This window comes from Eriocheir sinensis, unplaced genomic scaffold (genome assembly GCF_024679095.1).
Source record: "Eriocheir sinensis breed Jianghai 21 unplaced genomic scaffold, ASM2467909v1 Scaffold1193, whole genome shotgun sequence".
NCBI classification, from domain to species: domain Eukaryota; kingdom Metazoa; phylum Arthropoda; class Malacostraca; order Decapoda; family Varunidae; genus Eriocheir; species Eriocheir sinensis.
Genome location: NW_026110511.1, coordinates 12,348 through 38,269, shown reverse-complemented (window position 1 = coordinate 38,269; position 25,922 = coordinate 12,348). Strand labels below are relative to the sequence as shown.

At 44.5% G+C, this 25,922-nt stretch overlaps 1 protein-coding gene and 1 long non-coding RNA gene across 51 annotated transcripts in view; one reads left to right on the top strand and one right to left on the bottom strand.

The window, feature by feature from the left end:
• The window catches only part of LOC126989489 (uncharacterized), a 58,750-nt gene that overhangs the window by 20,950 nt on the left and 11,878 nt on the right, over positions 1 to 25,922 (top strand). For 13 of the 50 annotated variants that reach the window (XR_007743374.1, XR_007743359.1, XR_007743355.1 and 10 more), the window contains 7 exons: positions 10,702 to 10,755; positions 11,613 to 11,708; positions 14,398 to 14,537; positions 15,266 to 15,463; positions 15,904 to 16,101; positions 20,088 to 20,190; positions 25,118 to 25,185. Coding sequence is in view for 1 of the 50 variants with exons in the window: in XM_050848063.1 (XP_050704020.1) it covers positions 20,088 to 20,190; positions 25,118 to 25,182 (168 nt within the window). In the remaining 49 variants the exon portion in view is untranslated. Of the gene's footprint in view, positions 1 to 10,701; positions 10,756 to 11,612; positions 11,709 to 14,397; positions 14,538 to 15,265; positions 15,464 to 15,903; positions 16,102 to 16,449; positions 16,548 to 17,528; positions 17,657 to 20,087; positions 20,191 to 25,117; positions 25,682 to 25,922 lie in introns of those variants that run through there. The other 37 variants (XR_007743383.1, XR_007743378.1, XR_007743362.1 and 34 more) reach the window with 29 other exon arrangements.
• On the bottom strand, positions 150 to 25,867 carry LOC126989492 (uncharacterized). Its single transcript, XR_007743387.1, has 2 exons — positions 25,701 to 25,867; positions 150 to 414 (listed from the first exon to the last, which is right to left on the bottom strand). It is a non-coding gene; the product is annotated as an uncharacterized LOC126989492 (long non-coding RNA).

Genomic DNA, 25,922 nt, shown 5'->3' with positions numbered 1-25,922 from the left:
CCATGTACACCACCATCCTCCTGTCACGTCACACACTCCATTTTTTTTCCATGTACAGCTCCGTCTTTTTCCTGTTACTTTCCACACTCCTCCGTCTGTCCCCCTCGTCTGGTATTGTTTCAGTGAACATTCCTTTTGTTTGTAGTGTGTGTGTGTGTGTGTGTGTGTGTGTGTGTGTGTGTGTGTGAGGTGGTGTGGTGTGGTGTGGGTCAGGTCACCTCCCCTAAGGGACAGGCAGGCCACACCAAGCACTGGCTCAGGAAACACAGGAAAACTCACTCCACACTTACCAGAAAAGGACAACACACAAACAAAAGATTATTCTCACTATATAATTATTATAGTCCGTTTCATTCCCAGACCAGCACAGCTCACCTGAAAAAATATACATATACTTTCAATTCTAGCAAACACCTTAACCACTCAGAAAAAGCAGAGAAAAAGTAATTATGGTTTTAGGAACGTTACATAGTGCCATTGTCTCTTATTATGATGGAAAGAGGAATGAAATGTGAAGAGATCCAAGGTGTTGCTGTGTTGAAGGCACACACAGGCTGCCTGGCCCACTCCTCTTAAAAACACGCTTGCCATTTTCTGGAATGAAGGAGTTGGCTTCTCTTACTCTCAAAGTTAAATTTCAAGTTAAAAACACAATTTATAAGCATTTAAATGTAAATTTGATTGTATCGTTTGCGTTTACTACACCTCCGAGGCCATATGACCGTTTCCCAATGCCACAGCGTAGATGAACCGAGTTTTGATGGGTGGTTTTCCATTTCTTGGCACCGAGGTCATGTAAAACTATCACCACCATCACAAGACAGTTCATGGTCCATATTTATAAGCGTCTCTAGCTCCTATATAACTATTTTCAAGGCCACAGAATAGATTATCCAGATTTTCATGTGTGACTCTCCATTTCTTGGCACCGAGGAATGATGGAGTAAAACCATCACCACCATCACAAAACAGTCCCGGCAAGTTCTAGGAGAGGCTTTTTAAACATCCATATTATAACTGTTAAAAATACCTTAAATTCACTGAGAAATAATGCATACCAAAGACCAGGTTATAAATGTTTGTACCCTTTTTTTATTCCATGCCCAGAGGCAGGAGACTGTCAGTAGCAGGAGGGAGGGAGTTGACGACACAAAGAGCCTTGTGTGTGTGTGTGTGTGTGTGTGTGTGTGTGTGTGTGTGTGTGTGTGTGTGTGTGTATTTACCTAGTTGTGAAATACAGGAAAAGAACCGTACTAGGCTCGTGATGTCCCGTCTCCATAACGCTTATTATCCAGTTTGGCTTTAAATTCATGAATTGTTTTTGCACACACAGTCTCCTCGTCAAGTCCGTTCCATGTTGTTATGCTTCTGTATGGAAAACTGTATTTCTTGATGTTTCTCCTACAGTCGCTCTTCTTCAATTTCTTACCATTGCCTCTTGTCACACTTCTGTCACGTACCACTAGGTCTTCCCTGTCCAATTTCTCCAATCCCTCTTGTATTCTGTACAATGCTATTAGGTCCCCTCTCTCTCTTCTGCTCTCCAGTGCTGTTAGTCCTAATTTCTCCAGTCTTTCTTCTTAAGTATGTTCTCTCAGTTTCTGGTAATTTAGTAGCTGCTCTTTGTATTTTTCCCAACTTTCTAATTTCTTTCTTCAAAATAAGTGACCACACTAATGCTGCATATTCCAGTCTTGGACGTATCATCCATGTTATCAGTTTCTTCACCATTTCTTCGTCTAAATATGTAAATGCTATTTTAATGTTTCGAAGAAGATTGTATGTTTCCCCAGTTATCCGGTCTATATGTTTTCCAAAGGATAACTTGTCTGTTATGATCACTCCCAGATCTTTTTCCACAGTTTTTTTCATGATTCTTTCATTACTCAGAGTAGTTCCCCGATATTCGTCTGCTGCTCTTACCAAACTCTATCACGCTGCACTTTTCTGTACTGAATGTTATTTCCCATTTGCGTGACCATTCTATCAAAATCTTGGCCTCATTAGCCACCCTCCTCATTATTTTAGCATCATCAGCAAACATATTCATATAGCTTGTCACCCCTTCTGTCATGTCATTAATATAAGTTACAAACATAATCGGAGCCAGCACCGATCCTTGAGGGACTCCACTCGTCACTACCATCCAGCTTGATTTATTGTTCCTGATTACTGTTTTCATTTCTCTCTTCGTCAAAAAGTCCATAATCCAATCCAATATTGAACCACCCAGACCTCCAACATGATTAAGTTTCCATTTAAATTGCTGGTGTGATACTTTATCAAACGCCTCCTTTAAGTCCAGGTACACACAATCTGCCCAACCGTCTCTTTCCTGTACTATATCAATTACTCTTAAATAGAAGCTGATCAGATTAGTTACACAAGACCGTCCTCCCCTGAATCAGAATTGGCTATTTGTTAATATACTGTATTCTTCTAAATACTCCACCCATCTGTTTTTTTTATAATTTTCTCACACATCTTTGCTACTACACTTGTTAATGACACTGGCCTATAGTTGAACGGGTCTTCCTTACTTCCTCCTTTATGTATTGGGACGATGTTAGCCCTCTTCCAGTCTCTTGGTGCCTTCCCTTGTGCTAGTGAGACATTAATCAAGTGTGTGTGTGTGTGTGTTTGTATGTGTGTGTGTGTTTGTATGTGTGTGTATGTGTGTGTGTGTGTGTGTGGTTTCAATGGGTTCATGTACATTTTTTTTAGGCTGTGTGTGTATGTATGTTATTGACAAGAACTAATTCTCTCTCTCTCTCTCTCTCTCTCTCTCTCTCTCTCTCTCTCTCTCTCTCTCTCTCTCTCTCTCTCTCTCTCTCTCTCTCTCTCTCTCTCTCTCTCTCTCTCTCTCTCTCTCTCTCTCTCTCTCTCTCTCTCTCTCCATCAGTGCACCAATCAATGATTTCCAGTTCTTGTGAGAGAGGTTGATTTACCCCATCTCTCTCTCTCTCTCTCTCTCTCTCTCTCTCTCTCTCTCTCTCTCTCTCTCTCTCTCTCTCTCTCTCTCTCTCTCTCTCTCTCTAAAAAAGTCTAAGGTGACACCGATTTTTAAAGGGACAAAAAAATACCAGGTAACTGACCCATTAGTCTAACTTCAATTGTAGGTAAGCTACTTGAGAGCATAATTAGAGACAAAATTGTGAGTTACCTCGAAAGCCACTCATTAATTGGGGATTCACTACATGGCTTCCGTAACAAAAGATCCTGCCTGTCAAACCTACTGACCTTTTATAACGGTCTCTTCTCAATTTATGATGTAACCAAATCATTGAACGTAGTCTATCTTGATTTCCAGAAAGCGTTTGATAAAGTCCCACATCATAAATTACTTTATAAATTAAAGCAAATAGGCATTTACGGTCAAGTAAACCAATGGATCGCGAATTGGTTGAGCAACAGACAACAAACAGCTGTGATTGACGGATTTAACTCAGAGTGGGCGCCGGTCACTAGTGGCGTCCCTCAGGGCTCGGTTCTCGGCCCAGTGCTCTTCATTATTTACATCAACGACGTGGATGTTGGACTCAATAATCGCATTAGTAAATTTGCAGACGACACAAAGACTGGTAACTCGGTTCTCACTGACGAAGACAGGCAAAGCCTCCAAGAGGATTTGCACAAAATTTCAGCTTGGTCGGATAAATGGGAGATGCCCTTTAACGTACACAAGTGCCAGGTCCTTCAAGTTGGAACAAAAAATAAGAAGTTCGATTACGAAATACGCTGCGCTAAACTCACACATGTTCAATGCGTTAAGGACCTGGGGATTAAAATCGCGTCAAACCTCAAATTCTCACATCAATGCATCGATGCAGCAAATAAAGCGAACAGAATGTTGGGCTTCATTAAAAGAAACTTTTTATTCAAGAATAAAGATGTAATACTTCCGCTCTGAAATAGTTTAGTCAGACCCCACTTGGAATATGCGATACAGTTTTGGTCTCCCCACCATGCAAAGGACATTGCTAAACTAGAAGGTGTTCAGCGTCGAGCAACAAAAATGATCCCTTCCTTGCGCTACAAATCCTACGAAGAAAGGCTTTCCACTCTTAACATGTTCTCTCTTGAGAAACGTCGCCTCCGAGGAAAATTGATCGAATGTTTTAAAATACTTAATGGTTTCACGAATGTAGACAAAACAAAATTGTTTATGATCGATGACACTTTGCGAACGAGGAACAATGGCATAAAACTCAAATGTAGACAAGTAAATTCAGACTGCACCAAATTTTTCTTCACCAACGTTGTAGTGCGAGAATGGAATAAGCTCCCACCATCAGTGGTCCAGTGTAACACGACTGACTCCTTTAAAAACAAGCTCGATCGTCACTTCCTTCAACTTAATATTAACTAGAGTAGAAAAGCAACGTTTTGGACCCATCTGATTAGTGTAAATTCACTTAGGTTTAAGGACAGACCACCTAGTCTGGACCATGGGGTCTGTGTGGTCTGATTTTCAATGTAAATCTATGTAAATCTCTGACACACACACACACACACACACACACACACAGAGTATATATAAACTTCACTTATATATTAGGCCTATATTATTATTATTATTATTATTATTATTATTATTATTACTATTATTATTAATGTTGCTATTTTCATCATATACTTATACTTGTAGCAGTAGTAGTAATAGTGGTAGTAGTGGTAGGTACCAATATTATCGGCACCAATGACTACGGAACTGGTACCTATTCTGAGTGGGCCTGCTATTACCTATACATGGTACCGATAATAGCGTACCGGTACCCAAACCAGAACCAATACACCAATACTGGTTTCTATTAACGGTTCCCAAACTAGAACCAACAATTCAATACCGGCATCAAAACACCAGCAGGTCCGATACCAAAACAAGTACCAATAATCTGTTATCGGTACCATTAAAACAAGTAGTCCTTCAAGATGGCGGACTGGCAGACGGGACAAAACGAAGCGGAGATTTATAAAGTGATTTCCTCAGTTTATTCACGGTGAAGGAGGCTGTTACTGTCTGCCTGGCACTTGGCACTCTTCACCGTTCTGCTTTCTGCCTGAAGTGCCACGGGGGTAAGCCTGGGCGGAGATATAGGCTGTTTTATAGGCCTGTGTGACTGACATCCCCCTTCTAATCCTGGCGGCCGTGTTTTAAGGCGTTTTTTTTGTCTGTTACGGATGTTTTATTTGTGGGGGGAAGGCTGTGGGCGTGGGGGGTGAACTCCAACCATGGGCGTGTGGCGGGGTGGGCAGGGGTGGGCATGGGGGTGAATTCCAATCATGGGCGTCTGGCAGATTGGGCAGGGGTGGGCATGGGGTGAATTCCAACCATGGGTGTGTGGCAGGGCAAGCATGGGGTGAATTCCAACCATGGGTGTGTGGCAGGTGGGCATGGGGGTGAATTCCAACCATGGGCGTGTGGCAGGGTGGGCATGGGGTGAATTCCAACCATGGGTGTGTGGCAGGGTGGGCATGGGGGGTGAATTCCAACCATGGGCGTGTGGCGGGGTGGGCATGGGGGGTGAATTCCAACCATGGGTGTGTGGCTGGGTGGGCATGGGGGGTGAATTCCAACCATGGGCATGTGGCAGGGTGGGCATGGGGGGTGAATTCCAACCATGGGGGTGTGGCAGGGTGGTCATGGGGTGATTTCCAACCATGGGGGTGTGGGGGGGTGGGAAGGGGGGGTGAATTCCAACCATGGGTGGGTGGCTGGGTGGGCATGGGGTGAATTCCAACCATGGGGGTGTGGCAGGGTGGGCATGGGGGGTGAATTCCAACCATGGGCGTGTGGCAGGGTGGGCATGGGGGGTGAATTCCAACCATGGGCGTGTGGCAGGGTGGGCATGAGGGGTGAATTCCAACCATGGGGTGTGTGGCAGGTGGGCATGGGGTGAATTCCAACCATGGGCGTGTGGCAGGGTGGGCATGGGGGGTGAATTCCAACCATGGGTGTGTGGCAGGGTGGGCATGGGGAGTGAATTCCAACCATGGGTGTGTGGCAGGGTGGGCATGGGGGGTGAATTCCAACCATGGGTGTGTGGCAGGGTGGGCATGGGGGGTGAATTCCAACCATGGGTGTGTGGCAGGGTGGGCATGTGGGGTGAATTCCAACCATGGGTGTGTGGCTGGGTGGGCATGGGGGGTGAATTCCAACCATGGGCGTGTGGCAGGTGGGCATGGGGTGAATTCCAACCATGGGCGTGTGGCAGGGTGGGCATGGGGGGTGAATTCCAACCATGGGCGTGTGGCAGGGTGGGCATGGGGGTGAATTCCAACCATGGGTGTGTGGCGGGGTGGGCATGGGGGGTGAATTCCAACCATGGGTGTGTGGCAGGGTGGGCATGGTGGGTGAATTCCAACCATGGGTATGTGGCAAGGTGGGCATGGGGGGTGAATTCCAACCATGGGTGTGTGGCAGGGTGGGCATGAGGGGTGAATTCCAACCATGGGTGTGTGGCAGGGTGGGCATGGGATGTGAATTTCAACCATGGGTGTGTGGCAGGGTGGGCATGAGGGGTGAATTCCAACCATGGGTGTGGCAGGGTGGGCATGAGGGTGAATTCCAACCATGGGTGGGCATGGGCGGAGAATTCCACCCATGGGTGTGTGGCAGGGTGGGCATGAGGGGTGAATTCCAACCATGGGTGTGTGGCAGGGTGGGCATGAGGGGTGAATTCCAACCATGGGTGTGTGGCAGGGTGGGCATGGGATGTGAATTCCAACCATGGGTGTGTGGCAGGGTGGGCATGGGATGTGAATTCCAACCATGGGTGTGTGGCAGGGTGGGCATGGGATGTGAATTCCAACCATGGGTGTGTGGCAGGGTGGGCATGGGGGGTGAATTCCAACCATGGGTGTGTGGCAGGGTGGGCCCCCTCTCTCTTTCTCTTCACTTACTTACCTTACATTCCTTCCTCTCTCTCTCTCTCTCTCTCTCTCTCTCTCTCTCTCTCTCTCTCTCTCTCTCTCTCTCTCTCTCTCTCTCTCTCTCTCTCTCTCTCTCTCTCTCTCTCTCTCTCTCTCTCTCCTTCCATTCTCTCACGGCCTTTGGGAGTGTGGGGAATACAGCGGCAAACAGGAAATGTTTTTCAGTTATGTGGGTTGAAAAATACCCTAGATGTAGGGAAATTCCTTACATTTATCTTGATGTAGGGAAATTCCATACATTCAGCCATTGTTTGCCACGTATGGAAACCACGTAATATCACTCAGTCTCCATAGAAGAGGGAGGGGTGGAGGTGAAGCCCCCAACCATTGTTGTCTCATTACCCTGCATGCTCTCCACACCTCCTTTACCCCATTTTGCTTAGGCTTACACAACTGCTTTGTAGCCCATACTTTAAAAAAATGTGTTAATATATTTGTATGTGGTATATTATGCAGGGAACTGTTGACTAAAAGGACGGATTCAGCGGCCCTCGTCTAAAGCCTAATGCAATGTCTAGAATTATACATTGATTTTTTTTTTTTTTTCTTTTTTTGGTCACCTTTGTCTGCTGATTACCCCACTTTGGGGTAATTTACCCCAGACCCCTGCGGGCCCCATTACAAGGTTACATAAAGTTAGGTTTGAGTAGTTTAAATATATTTGAGGGATTCTTTGCCACATATGGACACATCGCAATTTCACTCAGTGTCCATAGAAAAGGGGGGGTGGAGAGGGGTGAAGCCCCCCCATTATAAGATTAGGTAAAGTTAGGGTGGAGTAGTTTAGATATATTTGAGGAATTTTTTGCCACGTATGGAAACCTCGCACTTTCACTCAGTCTTTATTGCAGAGAGGCGGCCGAGAGGGGTGAAGCCCCCCGTTAGAAGGTCATGTAAAGTTAGGTTGGAGTAGTTTGAATGGTAAATCTTGGGAATAGCGGCTCCTAGCGGGTGGTGAGCGTTTAGGGCACGGTGTGGTGGTAATTGCAACATTTCCAGCAGGTACGACGGGGTTTTGACAAGCGGACAGGCGTGTTTATGTCACAAGGGTGTATATTTCCACGCTGGCCTCACGATTTCTTCCAAGTCAATGGGCGATGAGACTGCAAGCTCCAGGGTGAAGAAAGGGAAGAGCCCGCGCGGAAAAATACACCCTTGTGACATAAACACGCCTGTCCGCTTGTCAAAACCCCGTCGTACGTGCTGGAAATGTTGCAATTACCACCACACCGTGCCCTAAAAGCGCACCCGCTAGGAGCCGCTACTCCCAAGATTTACCGTTTGAATATATTAGAGGGATTTTTTGCCACGTTCAAAAACCTTGTTACTTCACTCAGTGTTTATAGCAGAGGGGGGGTCGAGAGGGGTGAAGCCCCCTGTTGGAAGGTTATGTAAGGTTAGGTTTGAGTAGTTTAAATATATTTGAGGGATTTTCTGCCACATACGGAAACCTCGCAATTTCATTCATTGTCCATAGAAGAGGGGGGGGGTCGAGAGGGGTGAAGCCCCCCGTTAGAAGGTTATGTAAGGTTAGGTTGGGTAGTATAACCTGGTAGCAGCGACGGGCCAAATTTGTGGCTTTACCGTGTAGCAGCGACGGGCCAAATTTGTGCCATGATATGAACCCCAAAATAGATGATACATAAACTGATCACAAATGCTTTGATATATACGTATTATGAAATGGTTTGTATGAGGGGTGATTTTTTCTCGCTAGGAGGGACCATTAAGAAACATGATCCCCGCTGCTACCGGGTTAAATATATTCAAGGGATTTTTTGCCACGTACGGTGTTGTGTTTGTGGCCTAGCAGCATTTGGTTACTGGTCACAGCACCAGTGCACACCTGTAATAGGTGTAGCTTGTAGTAACTGGTTATATCCCATCCTCGTGGACGTGTCCGTGGTGTCAGTCTGGAGGATACGCGTGGAGGCACTTAATATTTATTGACAACTCTACATTGCTCCTTGAGTCTCAGCGCCCTCGTCTGAGAGGAATCCTCTCCAAGCTACATACATGTAGCTCAAACTTACAATACAATCCTATTGCAGAAATATACAAAACTATAAAGGTATTAAATCTCCTATAAGGGATTTGGATTCCCTGTTATTATAGAGTTACTTTTTGGGGCGCCTACAAAGAAAACTTAACAGTAATGTATAACTTATAAATACTTCTAACTCTATTCTTAATCTACTTACGTATCAAACGGAAACTGCACAATTTCACTCAGTCTTTCTAGCAAAGGGTGGTCGAGAGGGGTGAAGCCCCCAATTAAAAGGTTATGTAAAGTTAGGTTGGAGTAGTTTGAATATATTTGAGGGATTTTTTGCCACGTACGAAAACCACGCAATTTCACTCAGTGTCCATAGAAGGGGGGGAGGGGTCGAGAGGAGTGAATCCCCCCATTATAAGGTTATGTAAAGTTAGGTTGGAATAATTTAAATATATTCGAGGGATTTTTTGCCACGTACAGAAACACGCAATTTCACTCAGTGTCCTTAGTAGAGTGTTTTTACCAAGTACAGCTTGATCTTGGCGAGTCAGTGCCTTGACCCAGTGTTATATGTGTTCTCAATAGTATGCCATTTTAAATTTCCTCCTGTGTCTACAAAACTTTACCATATTGAGTATAGTAATTCCTATGTGGCCAATTAAGTGGGTCTCAGTTTTTGTCTTTAAGCCTACATGCATTAACCCGGTAGCAGTGACGGGCCAAATTTGTGTCTTTACCGTGTAGCAGTGACGGGCCAAGTTTGTGGCTTTACCGTGTAGCAGTGACCGGCCAAATTTGTGGCTTTACCATGTAGCAGTGACGGGCTAAATTTGTGGCTTTACCGTGTAGCAGTGACCGGCCAAATTTGTGGCTTTACCATGTAGCAGTGACAGGCTAAATTTGTGGCTTTACCGTGTAGCAGTGACCGGCCAAATTTGTGGCTTTACCATGTAGCAGTGACGGGCTAAATTTGTGGCTTTACCGTGTAGCAGTGACAGGCTAAATTTGTGGCTTTACCGTGTAGCAGCGACGGAGCAAATTTGTGGCTTTACCGTGTAGCAGCGACGGGCCAAATTTGTGGCTTTACCATGTACCAGCGACGGGCCAAATTTGTGGCTTTACCATGTGGCAGCGACGGGCCAAATTTGTGCCATGATATAAGCCCCTCAAAATAGATGATACATAAACTGATCACAAATGCTTTGATATATATTATGAAATGATTTGTGTGAGTGATGGTTTTTTCTCATTTTTCTCGCTTAGAGGGACCAATAAGAAACATGATCCCTGCTGCTACCACCACCACCGGGTTAAGAATACAATTTGATGCCAAGGAATCTATATTGTTCTTGGTTTAGAATGATATAATTTATCAGAAATTGGTAGCCTCATTTTTGTACCCTTGATATCAATTCCAGTAGTAGTGAAATAGCTAGTACTATCAGAGTCCAGCTAAGCCAGTGCTCCTTCCTCATCCAGAATAACATTTGATTAGTGCATTGTATCCACAAACACTTTCCTCCCCAGTGTTGTTACCTTTAAGTTGTTCTTCGTGGGTGTCTTTAATATTCCATCTCATATAATGTTTAGTACTTTCTCCATATATGGAATGGTAGTGACTTTCGTCTGTTGAATGCTAACGTAGGTGATCTTTCAGTAAATTAGCAACGATCAAGTTTTTTATCCATCAACTTGAAGCAACCAATTTACCAATCATTTGTTGTGTTCTTCATTGAATTCACTGAACTTGCTCCTCTTCTTGCATTTTGCAGCCATCAGTGAGTGCCGGGCAGCTGACGGTGGACCTGGTAATTACCTGTGAGAAGGTAAGGCAGTATCTGAAGCAAGCACACACACACACACACACACACACACACACATGCAAGCAAGCATACACTTAGCTTGAGACATTCCATGTTCCTCCTGTGGTGAACTCACACCTTTGCCCTGTCTTCACCCACCACACATGACTTGTTAATATCATGCTTTAAACCCATTATTGGTCTAATGTTTTGGTTAGTCCTTGGATGTAAGGCAAGTCTTGCTCAGCTCAGTGACAATGTACTGAAGAATGAGGCTTGTCCCTTGTTTGCTTGTGTCTCATACTCCATAAATCAGGAACTTGAGAAGCTGCTTCCAGTCTTGTCTCAGGTGACTGAGTTCCATGAGGGTTGATCCTTCACTGGTGACTTTGTGGTGTAAACATTGTGATTAATTTGATTGTCATGAAATGCAAGGTGCATAATCAAGTCACTGGAGATGATTGTTAGCAAGATAGTCGATACTTTAGTTTTTAATGGAGAAAAGATTGAAGGACAGTGTAATTTAACGGTAAATGTTGTATCAAATGTAACGCAAATACTCTGATATAAGTTTTCAATTGAGGGAAAGCTTGTAAATTCTCAGACTTGAATGAAGAATAAGTATGCATGTTGCAATGGGTGATCTTTCCCTTGCCCTAGATCATGAGATGTTATTTTTGTCTCCAAGGATCTGTTCCCATGCCTTTGGCCTTGCTCATGTACCTATATTTGCATGTCATTCTGTCCCCAGCAGTACAAAACAAGAGTGGCAAATATGATATGATGGAGATACAACACCAACAACAGTAGAGGAGAGAGTGTTATGTTAGATTAAAGATAATGGAAGCATGGTGCCAGTAACTGTGTTTTGTGCCCAACAGGTGGGCACCACCCAGCCCCTCTGACCGCAGCAGCAAAGACCAGTGCCATGTCCTGCCTGCCCAGTCCCTTGCTGTCATGCAGACCCCCTCATAGAAGTGAGTGGCGTGGCCTTTACATGTGTGACTCTAGCTGTGTATGCCTTTGACAGTCTGTCATATCTCTAAATACATTCAGTTATCAATATATCTGTCTTTTGCCAGTCTGTCATATCTCTAAATACATTCAGTTATCAATATATCTGTCTGTCATATCTCTAAATACATTCAGTTATCAATATATCTGTCTGTCATATCTCTAAATACATTCAGTTATCAATATATCTGTCTGTCATATCTTTAAATACATTCAGTTATCAATATATCTGTCTGTCATATCTCTAAATACATTCAGTTATCAATATATCTGTCTGTCATATCTCTAAATACATTCAGTTATCAATATATCTGTCTTTTGACAGTCTGTCATATCTTTAAATACATTCAGTTATCAATATATCTGTCTGTCATATCTCTAAATACATTCAGTTATCAATATATCTGTCTGTCATATCTTTAAATACATTCAGTTATCAATATATCTGTCTGTCATATCTCTAAATACATTCAGTTATCAATATATCTGTCTGTCATATCTTTAAATACATTCAGTTATCAATATATCTGTCTGTCATATCTTTAAATACATTCAGTTATCAATATATCTATCTTTTGCTAGTCTGTCATATCTCTAATAAATACATTCAGTTATCAATATATCTATCTTTTGCTAGTCTGTCATATCTCTAATAAATACATTCAGTTATCAATATATCTATCTATATCTGTCTTTGCAGGAAAAAAAACCTGGAATATAAAAAACACTCTCTTGGGGGGTTATTGAGTTTTATTGTTTTTTGTTTTTTTCATTTTCATTATGTTAACATGTAAATGAGTTGAAAGAATCCATTACAAAGTGTTGGACTGGACTCTCCATTTCCCGGAGTAATGGTGGGAAGGCCAAAAGTCCGGGCAGGAATATACTTGTCTGGCACCCTGGGTCTGGCAGTGCCACACACCCGAGCACCACATTTAAGAAAAATTAACTAAAACAAGTTATTTGAAAACTTCCAATACAAGTCAACCATGGACAGTGACACCAAGTGTCTGCAATTTTTTTTCAGCTCCAGGTGCTTAAGCACACTGTACTACTGTGAAGTATTTCCAATGAATGTTTTTCTATAAGAATTTAATAATGAAGAAACTGAATGATAATCCTAAGCAGCAGTTGATACCTGTGAACAGTGTCAGCAGCAGCAATGCAGTGTTTGCTGTGTTCTCTGCGGCCATTACAGGCAGTCCTCAAGTTTGGAGGTATGCAACCTACCTCACACCTACGACGACCAGGCCAATAATATTAGTAATATGTCATTAAGCAATGAGGTGACATTTTAAATATCCTGCCATGGAGTTACTTGTTTACTCATTGTTCCTGCACCCCTACAGCCCACCACTGCCCTATATGCTGGCAGGAGGGAGGATGGGGGGTTGGTTGGGTCACCCCTCCCAATCATTCCCCTCCATTGCCTGTGGCACTCAACCTGTAAGCACTGCTCATGATACTCTACCTATAGTTTATAGACCTACAGTCTGCTATACAAGCATAGATCCAGCAGCTGCTGGTCTGCTAGCACGTGAGGCGAGCAAGGGTGGAGTGAGTCTACCCAATTATCTCCACACTACAAGTCTCAGCTGTGTTGGGTTCACCTGTTAGCCCACACAGGTGAGGAGAGAGCCAGCCTAGATAGTCAATCAGCTGAGTACAGCCAAAATGCCATTCCAGGACAACAGCTCCCTCATAAAATTTCTGCACGTAATATAAAGTTGCACAATGTGTGAACTTGATTCCCTATGAACATAATGTTTCTTACTTGCAAAAGTAAGGTCAAAGCATGGCTGCATGAGACAACAATATACTGATGTGTCCAGGCGGCAGAAACTGACCAGGGGACGGAATCTGATGGACTTGTTTTGATGCCCGGACTGGGTCAGGAAAGGCTGAACACAGCCGGGCACATGTCTTGAGGACCCAAGATTTTGTCTACTGGGAAATCCAATATCTAGGAAATTGAGGTTCAAGTGTGATTTAGAGTGAAAAGATTATTATAAAGTGAAGAGCAGACACTTGATCCAAGGTGCAGGCTGGTCTGTGTTAATTTATACTCTACAGAAAATGACCTTTTGCTTCCCTAAACATGACACCAATTTTGACTGATTTATTTTTTAATATGAAGAATAAAAATGATAAAAACAACAATACAAAAAGTCAGTAAAACCCAACATAAGGCGGTGGGTTGGGTTTAAAAGACAAGGATCATTCCCAAGCTTGTTTATATCAACACATCAACCAGAACATAGACTCGGGAGGCCACCAACATATACATAAATTAAAAGAAAACATGTTCTTTTAGGGAGATTTTAACTGATTTTTTTTTTTTATGGGGGGGAAGGGGGAGGGGGGTGTTATGCCAACCCGGGTATTTTTCTGTCCATCTCTGTCTGTCAATATCTATCTATGGTTCTATATTTAATTATGTTCTTCATGTATCCATCTGTCTGTGTATTGATGAATGAATGCATCCATTTATATTATTTTTGTATCTGTATCCATTGTGCAACCATTTTTACTAGTACAAGAGCTTCTCTACTCTATGAACATTACCTTTCTCAAGCCATTTTGTTCACTGGAAAGCTTCACTCACCATGTTTAACCCTTTCAAATGAAGCTGCTTTTTACTCTTCTCTCCAGAGTGAGCGACATAACCTCCTGACTGAGCTGGTCCAGGAGGTGGTGGTCCTGCAATGCCTATGAGCGATGGGACAACAACCAAATCCCTGGCCACAGCTGCGCTACCTCACCTCCCACACAACAGAGGAGGACGTGCTAGTGTGAGTGTCCAGTGTAGAAGCATAATTAATTTTCTTCCTGTTTGTAAGGAAAGAGAACATCCAAGTGCCAAATCGTCAAAAAGGAAGATAAAGATAAAGTTGCCTTGTCACAACATGCTCCCGAACAGACAGGAGGAGTTGCCAAAGAATCGTTACACATTAAAGTTCCAGACATGTTGATGCTTCCATCCTGAGAGGGTGTAAGCTATAAGAGAAACAATAGTAAGAAGGCTGGTCCAAGGTTTACTGATGAAGGTGCTGATCAGGAGTACCATGAACAGCACGGATGATTTTGTCTGGAAAGTTGCGTGTGAGTTGGTCAAGTCACAGGCAAACTAGTTTTTCGTACCTGTTTCCTTAGTGCCATTTCCATGTCTTTCTGAGTGTCAATAAGTACCAGGACAGCAAAATGGGATGTTTAGTGCCTGACGGGACAGCTTGGTGGGGTAACAAGAGGCGTGATGCGTCTGCCTCCCTTCAAAGCATCTCTGCATTGCTTTAAGAATATTCTGCAAGTTTAAAGCTGATGAAGGAAGACGTACAGCAGCTATAGTCACCATACACTAGGCTGAAGCCCCTGTCCATAGCTAAGGGAGCTGATTGCTTAGATGAAAGGAGGGTAGGCCTTGGTGAGGGAGGGGGCAGGGCATCTGGAGCAATTCAATATGCAAAGTTTGAGTGTCTGGTGCAGTAGTAAGAAGCATGATGTCTGTTTCCTCCACTCACAGCTCACTTGGGGCCTTGGAGCTGGAGAACACAAAGGAAGAACAAACAACAGCAGACCTGATGGTTCTTATGAGGCTGTTTGTGACAAGCTACACTAACTATCTAATCAAAGGTGGAAGATGAAGGACAGCAAGATGAAGAAGCGTCTCTCAGCCCTTCCTCTTGGGTGCCGGCTTTGTCAAACTCTTCATGGAAATTTGGTACGTAGTAGTAGGGCTCATGTTAGCTGGTGATGCAGGGGATGAAAAGTGTGGTGTGTAAGACATGCTTCACACCTTGACTGGTGAAGGCCAACAAGTGGAAGAATACCTTCATTAACCTGACCCAGCCATTGCTTCCTTCAGATAGGAGCCTTTCCATATGACAGGTTTTCCTTTTCCTGTACAGATATTTTGAATTAGTTTTCTCTGATTGGTTTCAGAATATCCTTAACAACAAATGTCACCAAAATTATATGCTCCTGCAGTGTTGGGTCACTGTTAGATGCACAAGAGTGTACTGAAGGTCTAACATGTGTGTGTAAGCTTACTTGAGGTGCTGTGTACATACACAATAGTAAATTTTTGGGAAAAAAATCATTATTTTTGGATATATTATTACTGAATAATCTACTCTGCTATTCTCCTGCCCTCTGACTCAGCACTGACCTCATCATGGCAGAGACTGGGCATGCAACTCTTTGCTGCACAAGGCGACCCATTGTAGTAGCAGTGTTGTGTTCCCCCAGTGACCTGCCGACCACTGTGCTGCTGATCAAGCTTGTGGAGGAGGGAGACAGTGCGATGGGCACAGTCATGCTGCTCAACTTTCTCAATGCTTGGAAGGTCCAAGTGAGGAGGTAAACAGAAGCTTGGTCTTCCTCCTGCCATGCTCTTGTCAGCTGCTGTCTAGTTTTTCTTGGCTGAATTCTTCGTAAACCAGTTTACTGTAAAAACTCTACTTATTTGTTTCGTAAAGTTGTATATTTTTACTTATTTGTTCAATATATATTTAAGTAAACCAGTTTACTGTAAAAACTCTACTTATTTGTTTCGTAAAGTTGTATATTTTTACTTATTTGTTCAATATATATTTAAGGATTTATATATTTCCTTTCACGGCTTGAATCAGGAATTGGGATAAAGACTAATTAAGAGAGTGATGGCACTATTCTTATAAGCTTTTTTTTTTTTTTTTTTTTTTCCAGGAGCAAGCTGCAACATGGACGATGCCTTTTCTTGGAAAAATATGTTTTGGAGCCCAACACCACAGAGGTTGCCAGGAGTGAAATTTTTATATTCAAAAGTGAGAAAGATTTTGTGTTTGCTCAGTTTTCAAGTAGCTGCTGCACAGTGTTCACTTTCTTGCAGTGTTTAACCCTTAAACACATCCGGGGGTCGGATCGGACCCCACTATATTTTCTCAATGGTAACACAGCCGCCTCATTGGCGCCAGACAGCTGTGATGCCTGATAGCTTTTCTGTTCTCTTTGATGTTGTCGATGTTGTGTGCATGCAGCTCTCGCTCTTTCCTGTCCAGTGTAGAAGCGATTGGTGCCCGTTTCGACCCCATGTATGTGTATACGTAATACAACGTTGTATTACGCGAGTCCCAAAAATATATATTATATATATATATATATATATATATATATATATATATATATATATATATATATATATATATATATATATATATATATATATATATATATATATATATATATTTATATATATAACGGGCGCTGACCGTTCAAAATGTACATTCCCAATAAGCCTGCCAAGTATGGACTGAAACTTGTCCTTATAGTTGACAACACAAGGGAGTACCTATTGGGGCCAAAACCGTACTTGGGGAAGGGAGATCCACCAGCTTAAGGAAACCTGGGCCTGGGACGCTGCCTGACGAAGGAGCTGACTCCGTAGACCATATCATAACACCAACAGGAACGTAACTGAGGAGAACTGGTTCACCTCAGTTCCCCTTGCAATCCTTCATATCCACCGTCTGCAACATCCCCATCGATGTTCAGCGTCCTAATGGAGCAATGGAGCAGGCGGTGTTGTTCAATATCAGCTCCTGCATAGTACGGTGCAGGAAGTGTCCTCCGCGGAATGATGTTAGGAAAAGCCGCAGTGAGTGCTTTACTTGTATAAGGAGGCTCTCTGCAAATTACTCAAATGTAAGTAATAATTTTCTATGAATTGCAACTGTACTAATGTACATTTGTACAAAAATAATCCAGACTTTTTTTTTGCACTAATAAAATATCAACTTTTTTGATAGCTTGCCTCAGAACTAGCAGTGGTGCCAGAATGCTAGGGGTACATCAGCTGCATCCCACACTCCCAGGCTGTACTTGGGACACGCTACATGGGAGTACTTGCATGGGAGGGCCTGATACAAAATGTATTTTGAACAGGTGTATTATTTTTCATGAGTTTTGGAGATTTTGGGGCTATCCAATCTAATACTTACTTATCAATCTTTACATATATTTGTTTCTCCAGAAACAGGATTAAGTTGCCATTGCCCATGCTGCTTTTAGTTTGAATAAAATACAATTAGAAGTATTTTTTCATTTTCAAAAGCTGGGGTCCGCAAGGACCCCCACATGTGTTGGTGTATAATTTAATAGGTTATGTGTTTAAGGGTTAAATATATTCAAGGGATTTTTGCCACGTACAGAAACCACGCAATTTCACTCAGTCTTCATAGCAGGGAGGGTGGGGGGGTCGAGAGGGGTGAAGCCCCCACACCCCATTAGAAGGCTATGTAAAGTTAGGTTGGAGTTAGGTTGGAGTAGTTTAAATATATTGGACACACGGTGTAAGGTGTCAGAAATATGCAGCGCGGGACGTGTAACCGCAGTCAGTTGATTGTTAAGGAAAGTCCCGCCTGTCTGATGTGGTCTCTAGTTTTATGGATCAAACCTGTCAGTATGAAGTACATGTAACCATCACACTCCGAGAATCATCTATTCTCATCACTGCGTTTATACATCAGTGATAACTGATTACTGTCCAGTCGAGTACAAAAGACAATACACGGATCAGTATAACACATTATAATACACCGTCAGGTGTCCGACTGCTTGACATACATACAAGTACAACATGTGGAGCACTATAACACGTAAGAACACAACTTCAACGGACCTTACACCGTCAGGGTCTATAAACACCTCGGGCTCTCGGTCGTTCGTCCGCCTCAACGTCTTCCCTGCACCAACTTCCTTAACCGTCTGCCCTTTGCCTTCGTACGTACCTCCCTCCTGTGTGGGACACACTCATGGCTCTGAACAAGGACGCCTTCAGACGACTGTAGGCCGGCCTGATGGATTTGGTGACCTCTCTGACCGTACTGTCATAACATTCCCGACGATAAATGGCCTTTGCGATAGTATACCTCTCCCTTATTCCTTCCTCTCCACTCTTCCACCTCTCTCCTCATCTCTCTCCACTTCTCACCCTCTCATTTTCCTCTATTTCCTCACATCGCCAAACGGCGATAACAGCACAGGAAGTTTCCGTAAACTTTCGGGAGTAGGGAATTTTCCCCATTTTAGGGAGGGGGAGGCGGACCTCTTGTAAAGAATTACCTGCATTAGTTTAGTTTAGGTTATGACACGTTAGATTTGGTACCTCACCTGTCCGCTGCGATAGGCACGGATTTTTCCTTCACTGGTAGCCTGGTAACCTGTACTACCAGGTCTTTCTCTGCCTCTGTGGTGGATAGTGGAGTGTTTCCCATGTGGTATTGGTGTGCTGGATATCCCTTCACTGGTAGCCTGGTAACATACACTACCAGGTCTTTCTCTGCCTCTGTGGTGGATAGTGGAGTGTTTCCCATGTGGTATTGGTGTGCTGGATATCCCTTCACTGGTAGCCTGGTAACATACACTCCCAGGTCTTTCTCTGCCTCTGTGGTGGATAGTGGAGTGTTTCCCATGTGGTATTGGTATGCTGGATATCCCTTCACTGGTAGCCTGGTAACATACACTCCCAGGTCTTTCTCTGCCTCTGTGGTGGATAGTGGAGTGTTTCCCATGTGGTATTGGTGTGCTGGATATCCCTTCACTGGTAGCCTGGTAACATACACTCCCAGGTCTTTCTCTGCCTCTGTGGTGGATAGTGGAGTGTTTCCCATGTGGTATTGGTGTGCTGGATATCCCTTCACTGGTAGCCTGGTAACATACACTCCCAGGTCTTTCTCTGCCTCTGTGGTGGATAGTGGAGTGTTTCCCATGTGGTATTGGTGTGCTGGATATCCCTTCACTGGTAGCCTGGTAACATACACTCCCAGGTCTTTCTCTGCCTCTGTGGTGGATAGTGGAGTGTTTCCCATGTGGTATTGGTGTGCTGGATATCCCTTCACTGGTAGCCTGGTAACATACACTCCCAGGTCTTTCTCTGCCTCTGTGGTGGATAGTGGAGTGTTTCCCATGTGGTATTGGTGTGCTGGATATCCCTTCACTGGTAGCCTGGTAACATACACTCCCAGGTCTTTCTCTGCCTCTGTGGTGGATAGTGGAGTGTTTCCCATGTGGTATTGGTGTGCTGGATATCCCTTCACTGGTAGCCTGGTAACATACACTCCCAGGTCTTTCTCTGCCTCTGTGGTGGATAGTGGAGTGCTTCCCATGTGGTATTGGTGTGCTGGATATCCCCTCCCAAGGTGCAGGACTTTACATTTTTCTTCCTAGAATTTTAGCAGGCACATTTTGTTAAAATCCTGCAGCTTGGTGATGTATTCTTGTAGGAAGTCAACAGTCATGGGGTTATGAACACCCAAATTCTTTATTTTTTCGGAGGCAAAATCACTCCTAAGCTTCCCTTTCCGTAGGAACCGTCCAGCCGCCCCGGAGAGCCCAGCGACCACACCCTGCAAGACAGCCTGCTCATCCTGGGACACACACAGCCTCACCCTTCAGGCAGGAGACTGACAGGTAGGTCACACCTGGAGAGAGAGAAAGAGAGAGAGAAATAGTGAAGATGTGTAACAATTGGCTTTTGAAATAATGCATAATTCCCTTCCCTTCCTTTCCCTTCCCTTCCTTTCCTTTCCCTTCCCTTCCCTTCCCTCCCATCATTTCCTTTCCCATCCCTTCCCTTTCCTTACTTTCCCTTCCCATCCTTTCCCTTCCCATCCTTTCCCTTCCCATCCCTTCCCTTCCCTTCCTTTCCCTTCCCTTCCTTTCCCTCCCCTTCCCTTCCTTTCCCTCCCCTTCCCTTCCTTTCCCTTCCCATCCCTTCCTTCCCTTCCTATCCCTTCCCTCCCTTCCCTTCATTTCCCTTCCCATCCCTTCCCATCCTTTCCTTCCTTCCTTCCTTCCTTTCCCTCCTTCCTTCCTTTCCCTCCTTCCTTCCCATCCTTCCCATCCCTTCCTTCCTTCCTTTCCTTCCCATCCCTTCCTTCCCATCCCATCCCTTCTCTTCCTTCCTTCCTTCCTTCCCATCCCTTCCTTCCTTCCTTCCTTTCCCTCCCCTCCCATCCCATCCTTTCCTTCCCATCCCTTCCTTCCCATCCCATCCTTTCCTTCCCATCCCTTCCTTCCCATCCCATCCATCCTTTCCTTCCCATCCCTTCCTTCCCATCCCTTCCCCTCCTTCCCATCCTTCCCTTCCTTCCTTCCTTCCTTTCCCTCCTCCTCCTTCCCATCCTTTCCTTCCCATCCTTCCCATCCCATCCCTTCCCCTCCTTCCCCTCCTTTCCTTCCTTCCATCCCTTCCCATCCCATCCCATTCCTTCCCTCCTTCCCTCCTTTCCTTCCTTCCCATCCCTTCCCATCCCATCCTTTCTCTTCCCATTCCTTCCCTTCCCATTCCTTCCCTTCCCATCCCATACCTTTCCTTCCCTTCCCATCCCTTCCCATCCCTTCATTTCCCTTCCCTTCCCTTCCCATCCCTTCCCTTCCCATCCCTTCCCTTCCTTTCCCTCCCCTTCCCTTCCCATCCTTTCCCTTCCCATCCCTTCCCTTCCCTCCTTCCTTCCCATCCTTTCCATTCCCATCCCTTCCTTCCTTCCTTCCCATCCCATCCCTTCATTTCCTTCCCTAACCCTCTTCCCTTCAAAACCTTCCCATCCCTTCCTTCACTTTCCTTCTCTTCCCTTCCCTTCCCTTCTCTTCCCTTCCTTTCCCTTTCCATCCCATCACTTCACTTTCCTTCACTTCCTTAACCTTCTCTTCCCATCCCATCCCATCCCTTCCCTTCCCATCCTTTCTCCGACACCCAGCATGGCTTCAGAAACAAGCGCTCCTGCCTGACGAATTTATTAGACTTCTTCCAAGGCATATATAAGAACTGGGATGCCCACATCCCCAGTGATGTTATATACCTGGACTTTCAGAAAGCCTTTGACAAGGTACCGCACGAGCGACTCCTTAACCCGGCAGCGTCGGCGGATCCATTTTTGGGCTCCCGCGAGTCAGTCCGCTGAAACGACGGACCCCGTGTGGGGCTTGGCTCAAAACACCTAATTCGAGCTAATTGAAGGCGGTGGCGGCATAGAGCAACCGACCATGAATGCCCTGGGTCATTGTGGTGGGTGATTGATCTGGAGGTGGGCTTATTTGTCATAGGTGGTGTTGTAAGGTCATGGCAGACTGAATTAGCTATCCATACAGGAATCACTTGTCAAATTCTCTAAAGTAGACAACAAGCGACTCTCGGCTAGATGCCACGTGTCACGAGACTGTTTAATTTGTAACAAACACCACCCAAAAATAATGGAGTTTGAGTATAAATAAATATTTTAAACAGCTTTATGGTTATGAGTAGTGTACTCTGATATACGTTCCATGCTCTTTTCTTAGTCTCAAAATGTACTGTAATGTTGCCGTTTCTCGGTCACTTCTCGGCTTTCCCATAGCTGAAGCCCACGGGTTAAGAAACTGCACTCAGCGGGCATTGGAGCCAATCTGATCGCGTGGATAAGAGATTGGCTCACCGGCAGAAAACAACGAGTACTACTCAACGGACAGCCTTCCGATTGGCTACCAGTCACTAGTGGAGTGCCTCAAGGGTCAGTGCTGGGACCCATCCTCTGTATCATGTATATCAACAACCTAGAATCAGGACTGAAATCCACAATATCGAAATTTGCTGACGACACCAAGGTGGGTGGAGATGCCCTCACAAAGACCGACTGCGAAATCATTCAGAAAGACCTCAGTCACATTATAGAATTGTCGGAAAAATGTCAAATGTCTTCTAATGTTGACAAATGCAAAGTCATGCACATTGGGTCCAGAAATAGTAACCACACATACATCATGAATGGGAGACCTCTGCAGGCGATGCAGGAGGAGAAGGATCTTGGAGTCACTATCAGCAGTGACCTGAAACACGCGAATCACTGTAAAAAAGCCTACAACAAGGCCAACACTATGCTCGGGCTCATAGCGAGGAACTTCGAGTGTAAAACACCAGACGTGATGCTATCCTTGTATAATTCCATGGTAAGACCGCACCTCGAGTATGCAGTACAGTTCTGGTCTCCTAATTCCAGAAAGGACATTGCTTTACTGGAAAGGATTCAACGACGCGCCACAAAGATGATTCCAACCTTAAGGGCTCAACTGTATGAGGAACGACTCAAACGACTCAATCTCTTTACATTGGAGAAAAGACGCCTACGAGGGGATATGATTCAAGTCTTCAAGTACCTGAAAAAGTTCAATAATGTCGATTACTCCAAATTCTTTGAACTGCAAACCAACCTAAGAACTAGAAATAACGGTTTACCCATTCAGTCGAGTCGATGTAACACAGACATTGGAAGGAGTTTCTTTTATAATTGAGTCATCCGCCACTGGAACAATCTTCCCTCAGAAGTAGTAAATGTGAATACCATCAACTCCCTCAAATATAAAACTGACCGTCACTTCGCTGCGTCGGGAGTAAACTGAATATTGAGGTGCTGTCATCTGCTCCTCAATATCGAGGTGCTTTCATCTGCTCCTCAATATCGAGGTGCTTTCATCTGCTCCTCAATATCGAGGTGCTGTCATCTGCTCCTCAATATCGAGGTGCTGTCATCTGCTCCCCAATATCGAGGTGCTGTCATCTGCTCCTCAATATCGAGGTGCTTTCATCTGCTCCTCAATATCGAGGTGCTGTCATCTGCTCCTCAATATCGAGGTGCTGTCATCTGCTCCCCAATATCGAGGTGCTGTCATCTGCTCCTCAATATCGAGGTGCTTTCATCTGCTCCTCAATATCGAGGTGCTGTCATCTGCTCCTCAATATCGAGGTGCTTTCATCTGCTCCTCAATATCGAGGTGCTGTCATCTGCTCCTCAATATCGAGGTGCTGTCATCTGCTCCCCAATATCGAGGTGCTGTCATCTGCTCCTCAATATCGAGGTGCTGTCATCTGCTCCTCAATATCGAGGTGCTGTCATCTGCTCCTCAATATCGAGGTGCTGTCATCTGCTCCTCAATATCGAGGTGCTGTCATCTGCTCCTCAATATCGAGGTGCTTTCATCTGCTCCTCAATATCGAGGTGCTGTCATCTGCTCCCCAATATCGAGGTGCTGTCATCTGCTCCTCAATATCGAGGTGCTGTCATCTGCTCCTCAATATCGAGGTGCTGTCATCTGCTCCTCAATATCGAGGTGCTGTCATCTGCTCCTCAATATCGAGGTGCTTTCATCTGCTCCTCAATATCGAGGTGCTGTCATCTGCTCCTCAATATCGAGGTGCTTTCATCTGCTCCTCAATATCGAGGTGCTTTCATCTGCTCCTCAATATCGAGGTGCTGTCATCTGCTCCCCAATATCGAGGTGCTTTCATCTGCTCCTCAATATCGAGGTGCTTTCATCTGCTCCTCAATATCGAGGTGCTTTCATCTGCTCCCCAATATCGAGGTGCTGTCATCTGCTCCCCAATATCGAGGTGCTTTCATCTGCTCCCCAATATCGAGGTGCTGTCATCTGCTCCCCAATATCGAGGTGCTTTCATCTGCTCCCCAATATCGAGGTGCTTTCATCTGCTCCCCAATATCGAGGTGCTTTCATCTGCTCCCCAATATCGAGGTGCTTTCATCTGCTCCCCAATATCGAGGTGCTTTCATCTGCTCCCCAGGCCCCAAGTGGCTGTCGAGCAGATTAAATCACTCAAGTGGGCGACCTCGTAATGAGCCAATAGGCTTTCTGATGCCTGCACTTCCATATTTCCATGTTTCCTTTTCTCTCCCTTTTTCTTCCCCTACTTTCTCTCCCTTCATTCCCTCTCTCTTATCTCCCTCCTCCTCCTCCTCCTCCTCCCTCTTTCTTCCTGTCTTTCCCAGTTCCTGTTACTTATTCCCTAATGTTTCTTTCTCTCTCTTCTCGTTCTTCCCTTCTCCCTTTCCTTCTTTCTCTCCCTTCCTTTCCCTCACGCTCCCTTTCTCTCCCCTCTTTCTGTTTCCTCCCTTCTCTCCCTTTTCTTTCTCTCTTCCCTCACCTCTATAGTCATTTTCTCTGTCCCTCCCTTCCCATTCTACTGGTTTTTGGGAACTTAAAATACAGTTTGATAGGTATTACATTATCAATAGCATCATCTTGTTGCAGAAAAAAGAACTAGTACACTTTTTTGGGGAAATAATAGACATTTTCTCTTCCTATTATTCAGCCCTCACTATGATGCCCTTAAGGCGTTCAAGTCCTAGGCAGGAGGAAATAGCCAAGGCCTCCCAGCTGTTGATAAGTGTGCTGGGATATGTTACAAGAGTGAGGGTAACATGGCAGGGAAGGACTTAGCCATGTTACAGCAGGGCTCAGGCTCAGGGTTTTAATGGTGCTGTTTTGACGTGAACAGAATGTACTATTGTTATGGCACCAAGGATCAATGTTTACACAGTCCATTAATTCCTAACCTGATTTGTTGCAGGACGAGAACAACAACAACAACAACAACAAGAGGAGGAGGGGGAGGAGGGTGGTACACAGGAGTGACTGGTGAGTGTTCATTTATCATTAATTTCCTTGTTCCTTCTTGTGTTCAGTTTATTCCTACAATAGTTTCTTTTGTGATAAATTCTTTGCCTTCTTTTTTTCCCCATGTACACCTCCATCCTCCTGTCACATCACACACTCCATTTTTTTTCCATGTACAGCTCCATCTTCTTCCTGTTACTTTCCACACTCCTCCGTCTGTCCCCCTCGTCTGGTATTGTTTCAGTGAACATTCCTTTTGTTTGTAGTGTGTGTGTGTGTGTGTGTGTGTGTGTGTGTGTGTGTGTGTGTGAGGTGGTGTGGTGTGGTGTGGGTCAAGTCACCTCCCCTAAGGGACAGGCAGGCCACACCAAGCACTGGCTCAGGAAATACAGGAAAACTCACTCCACACTTACCAGAAAAGGACAACACACAAACAAAAGATTATTCTCACTATATAATTATTATAGTCCGTTTCATTCCCAGACCAGCAAAGCTCACCTGAAAAAATATACATATACTTTCAATTCTAGAAACACCTTAACCACTCAGAAAAAGCAGAGAAAAAGTAATTATGGTCTTAGGAACGTTACATAGTGCCATTGTCTCTTATTATGATGGAAAGAGGAATGAAATGTGAAGAGATCCAAGGTGTTGCTGTGTTGAAGGCACAGGCTGCCTGGTCCACTCCTCTTAAAAACACGCTTGCCATTCTCTGGAATGAAGGAGTTGGCTTCTCTTACTCTCAAAGTTAAATTTCA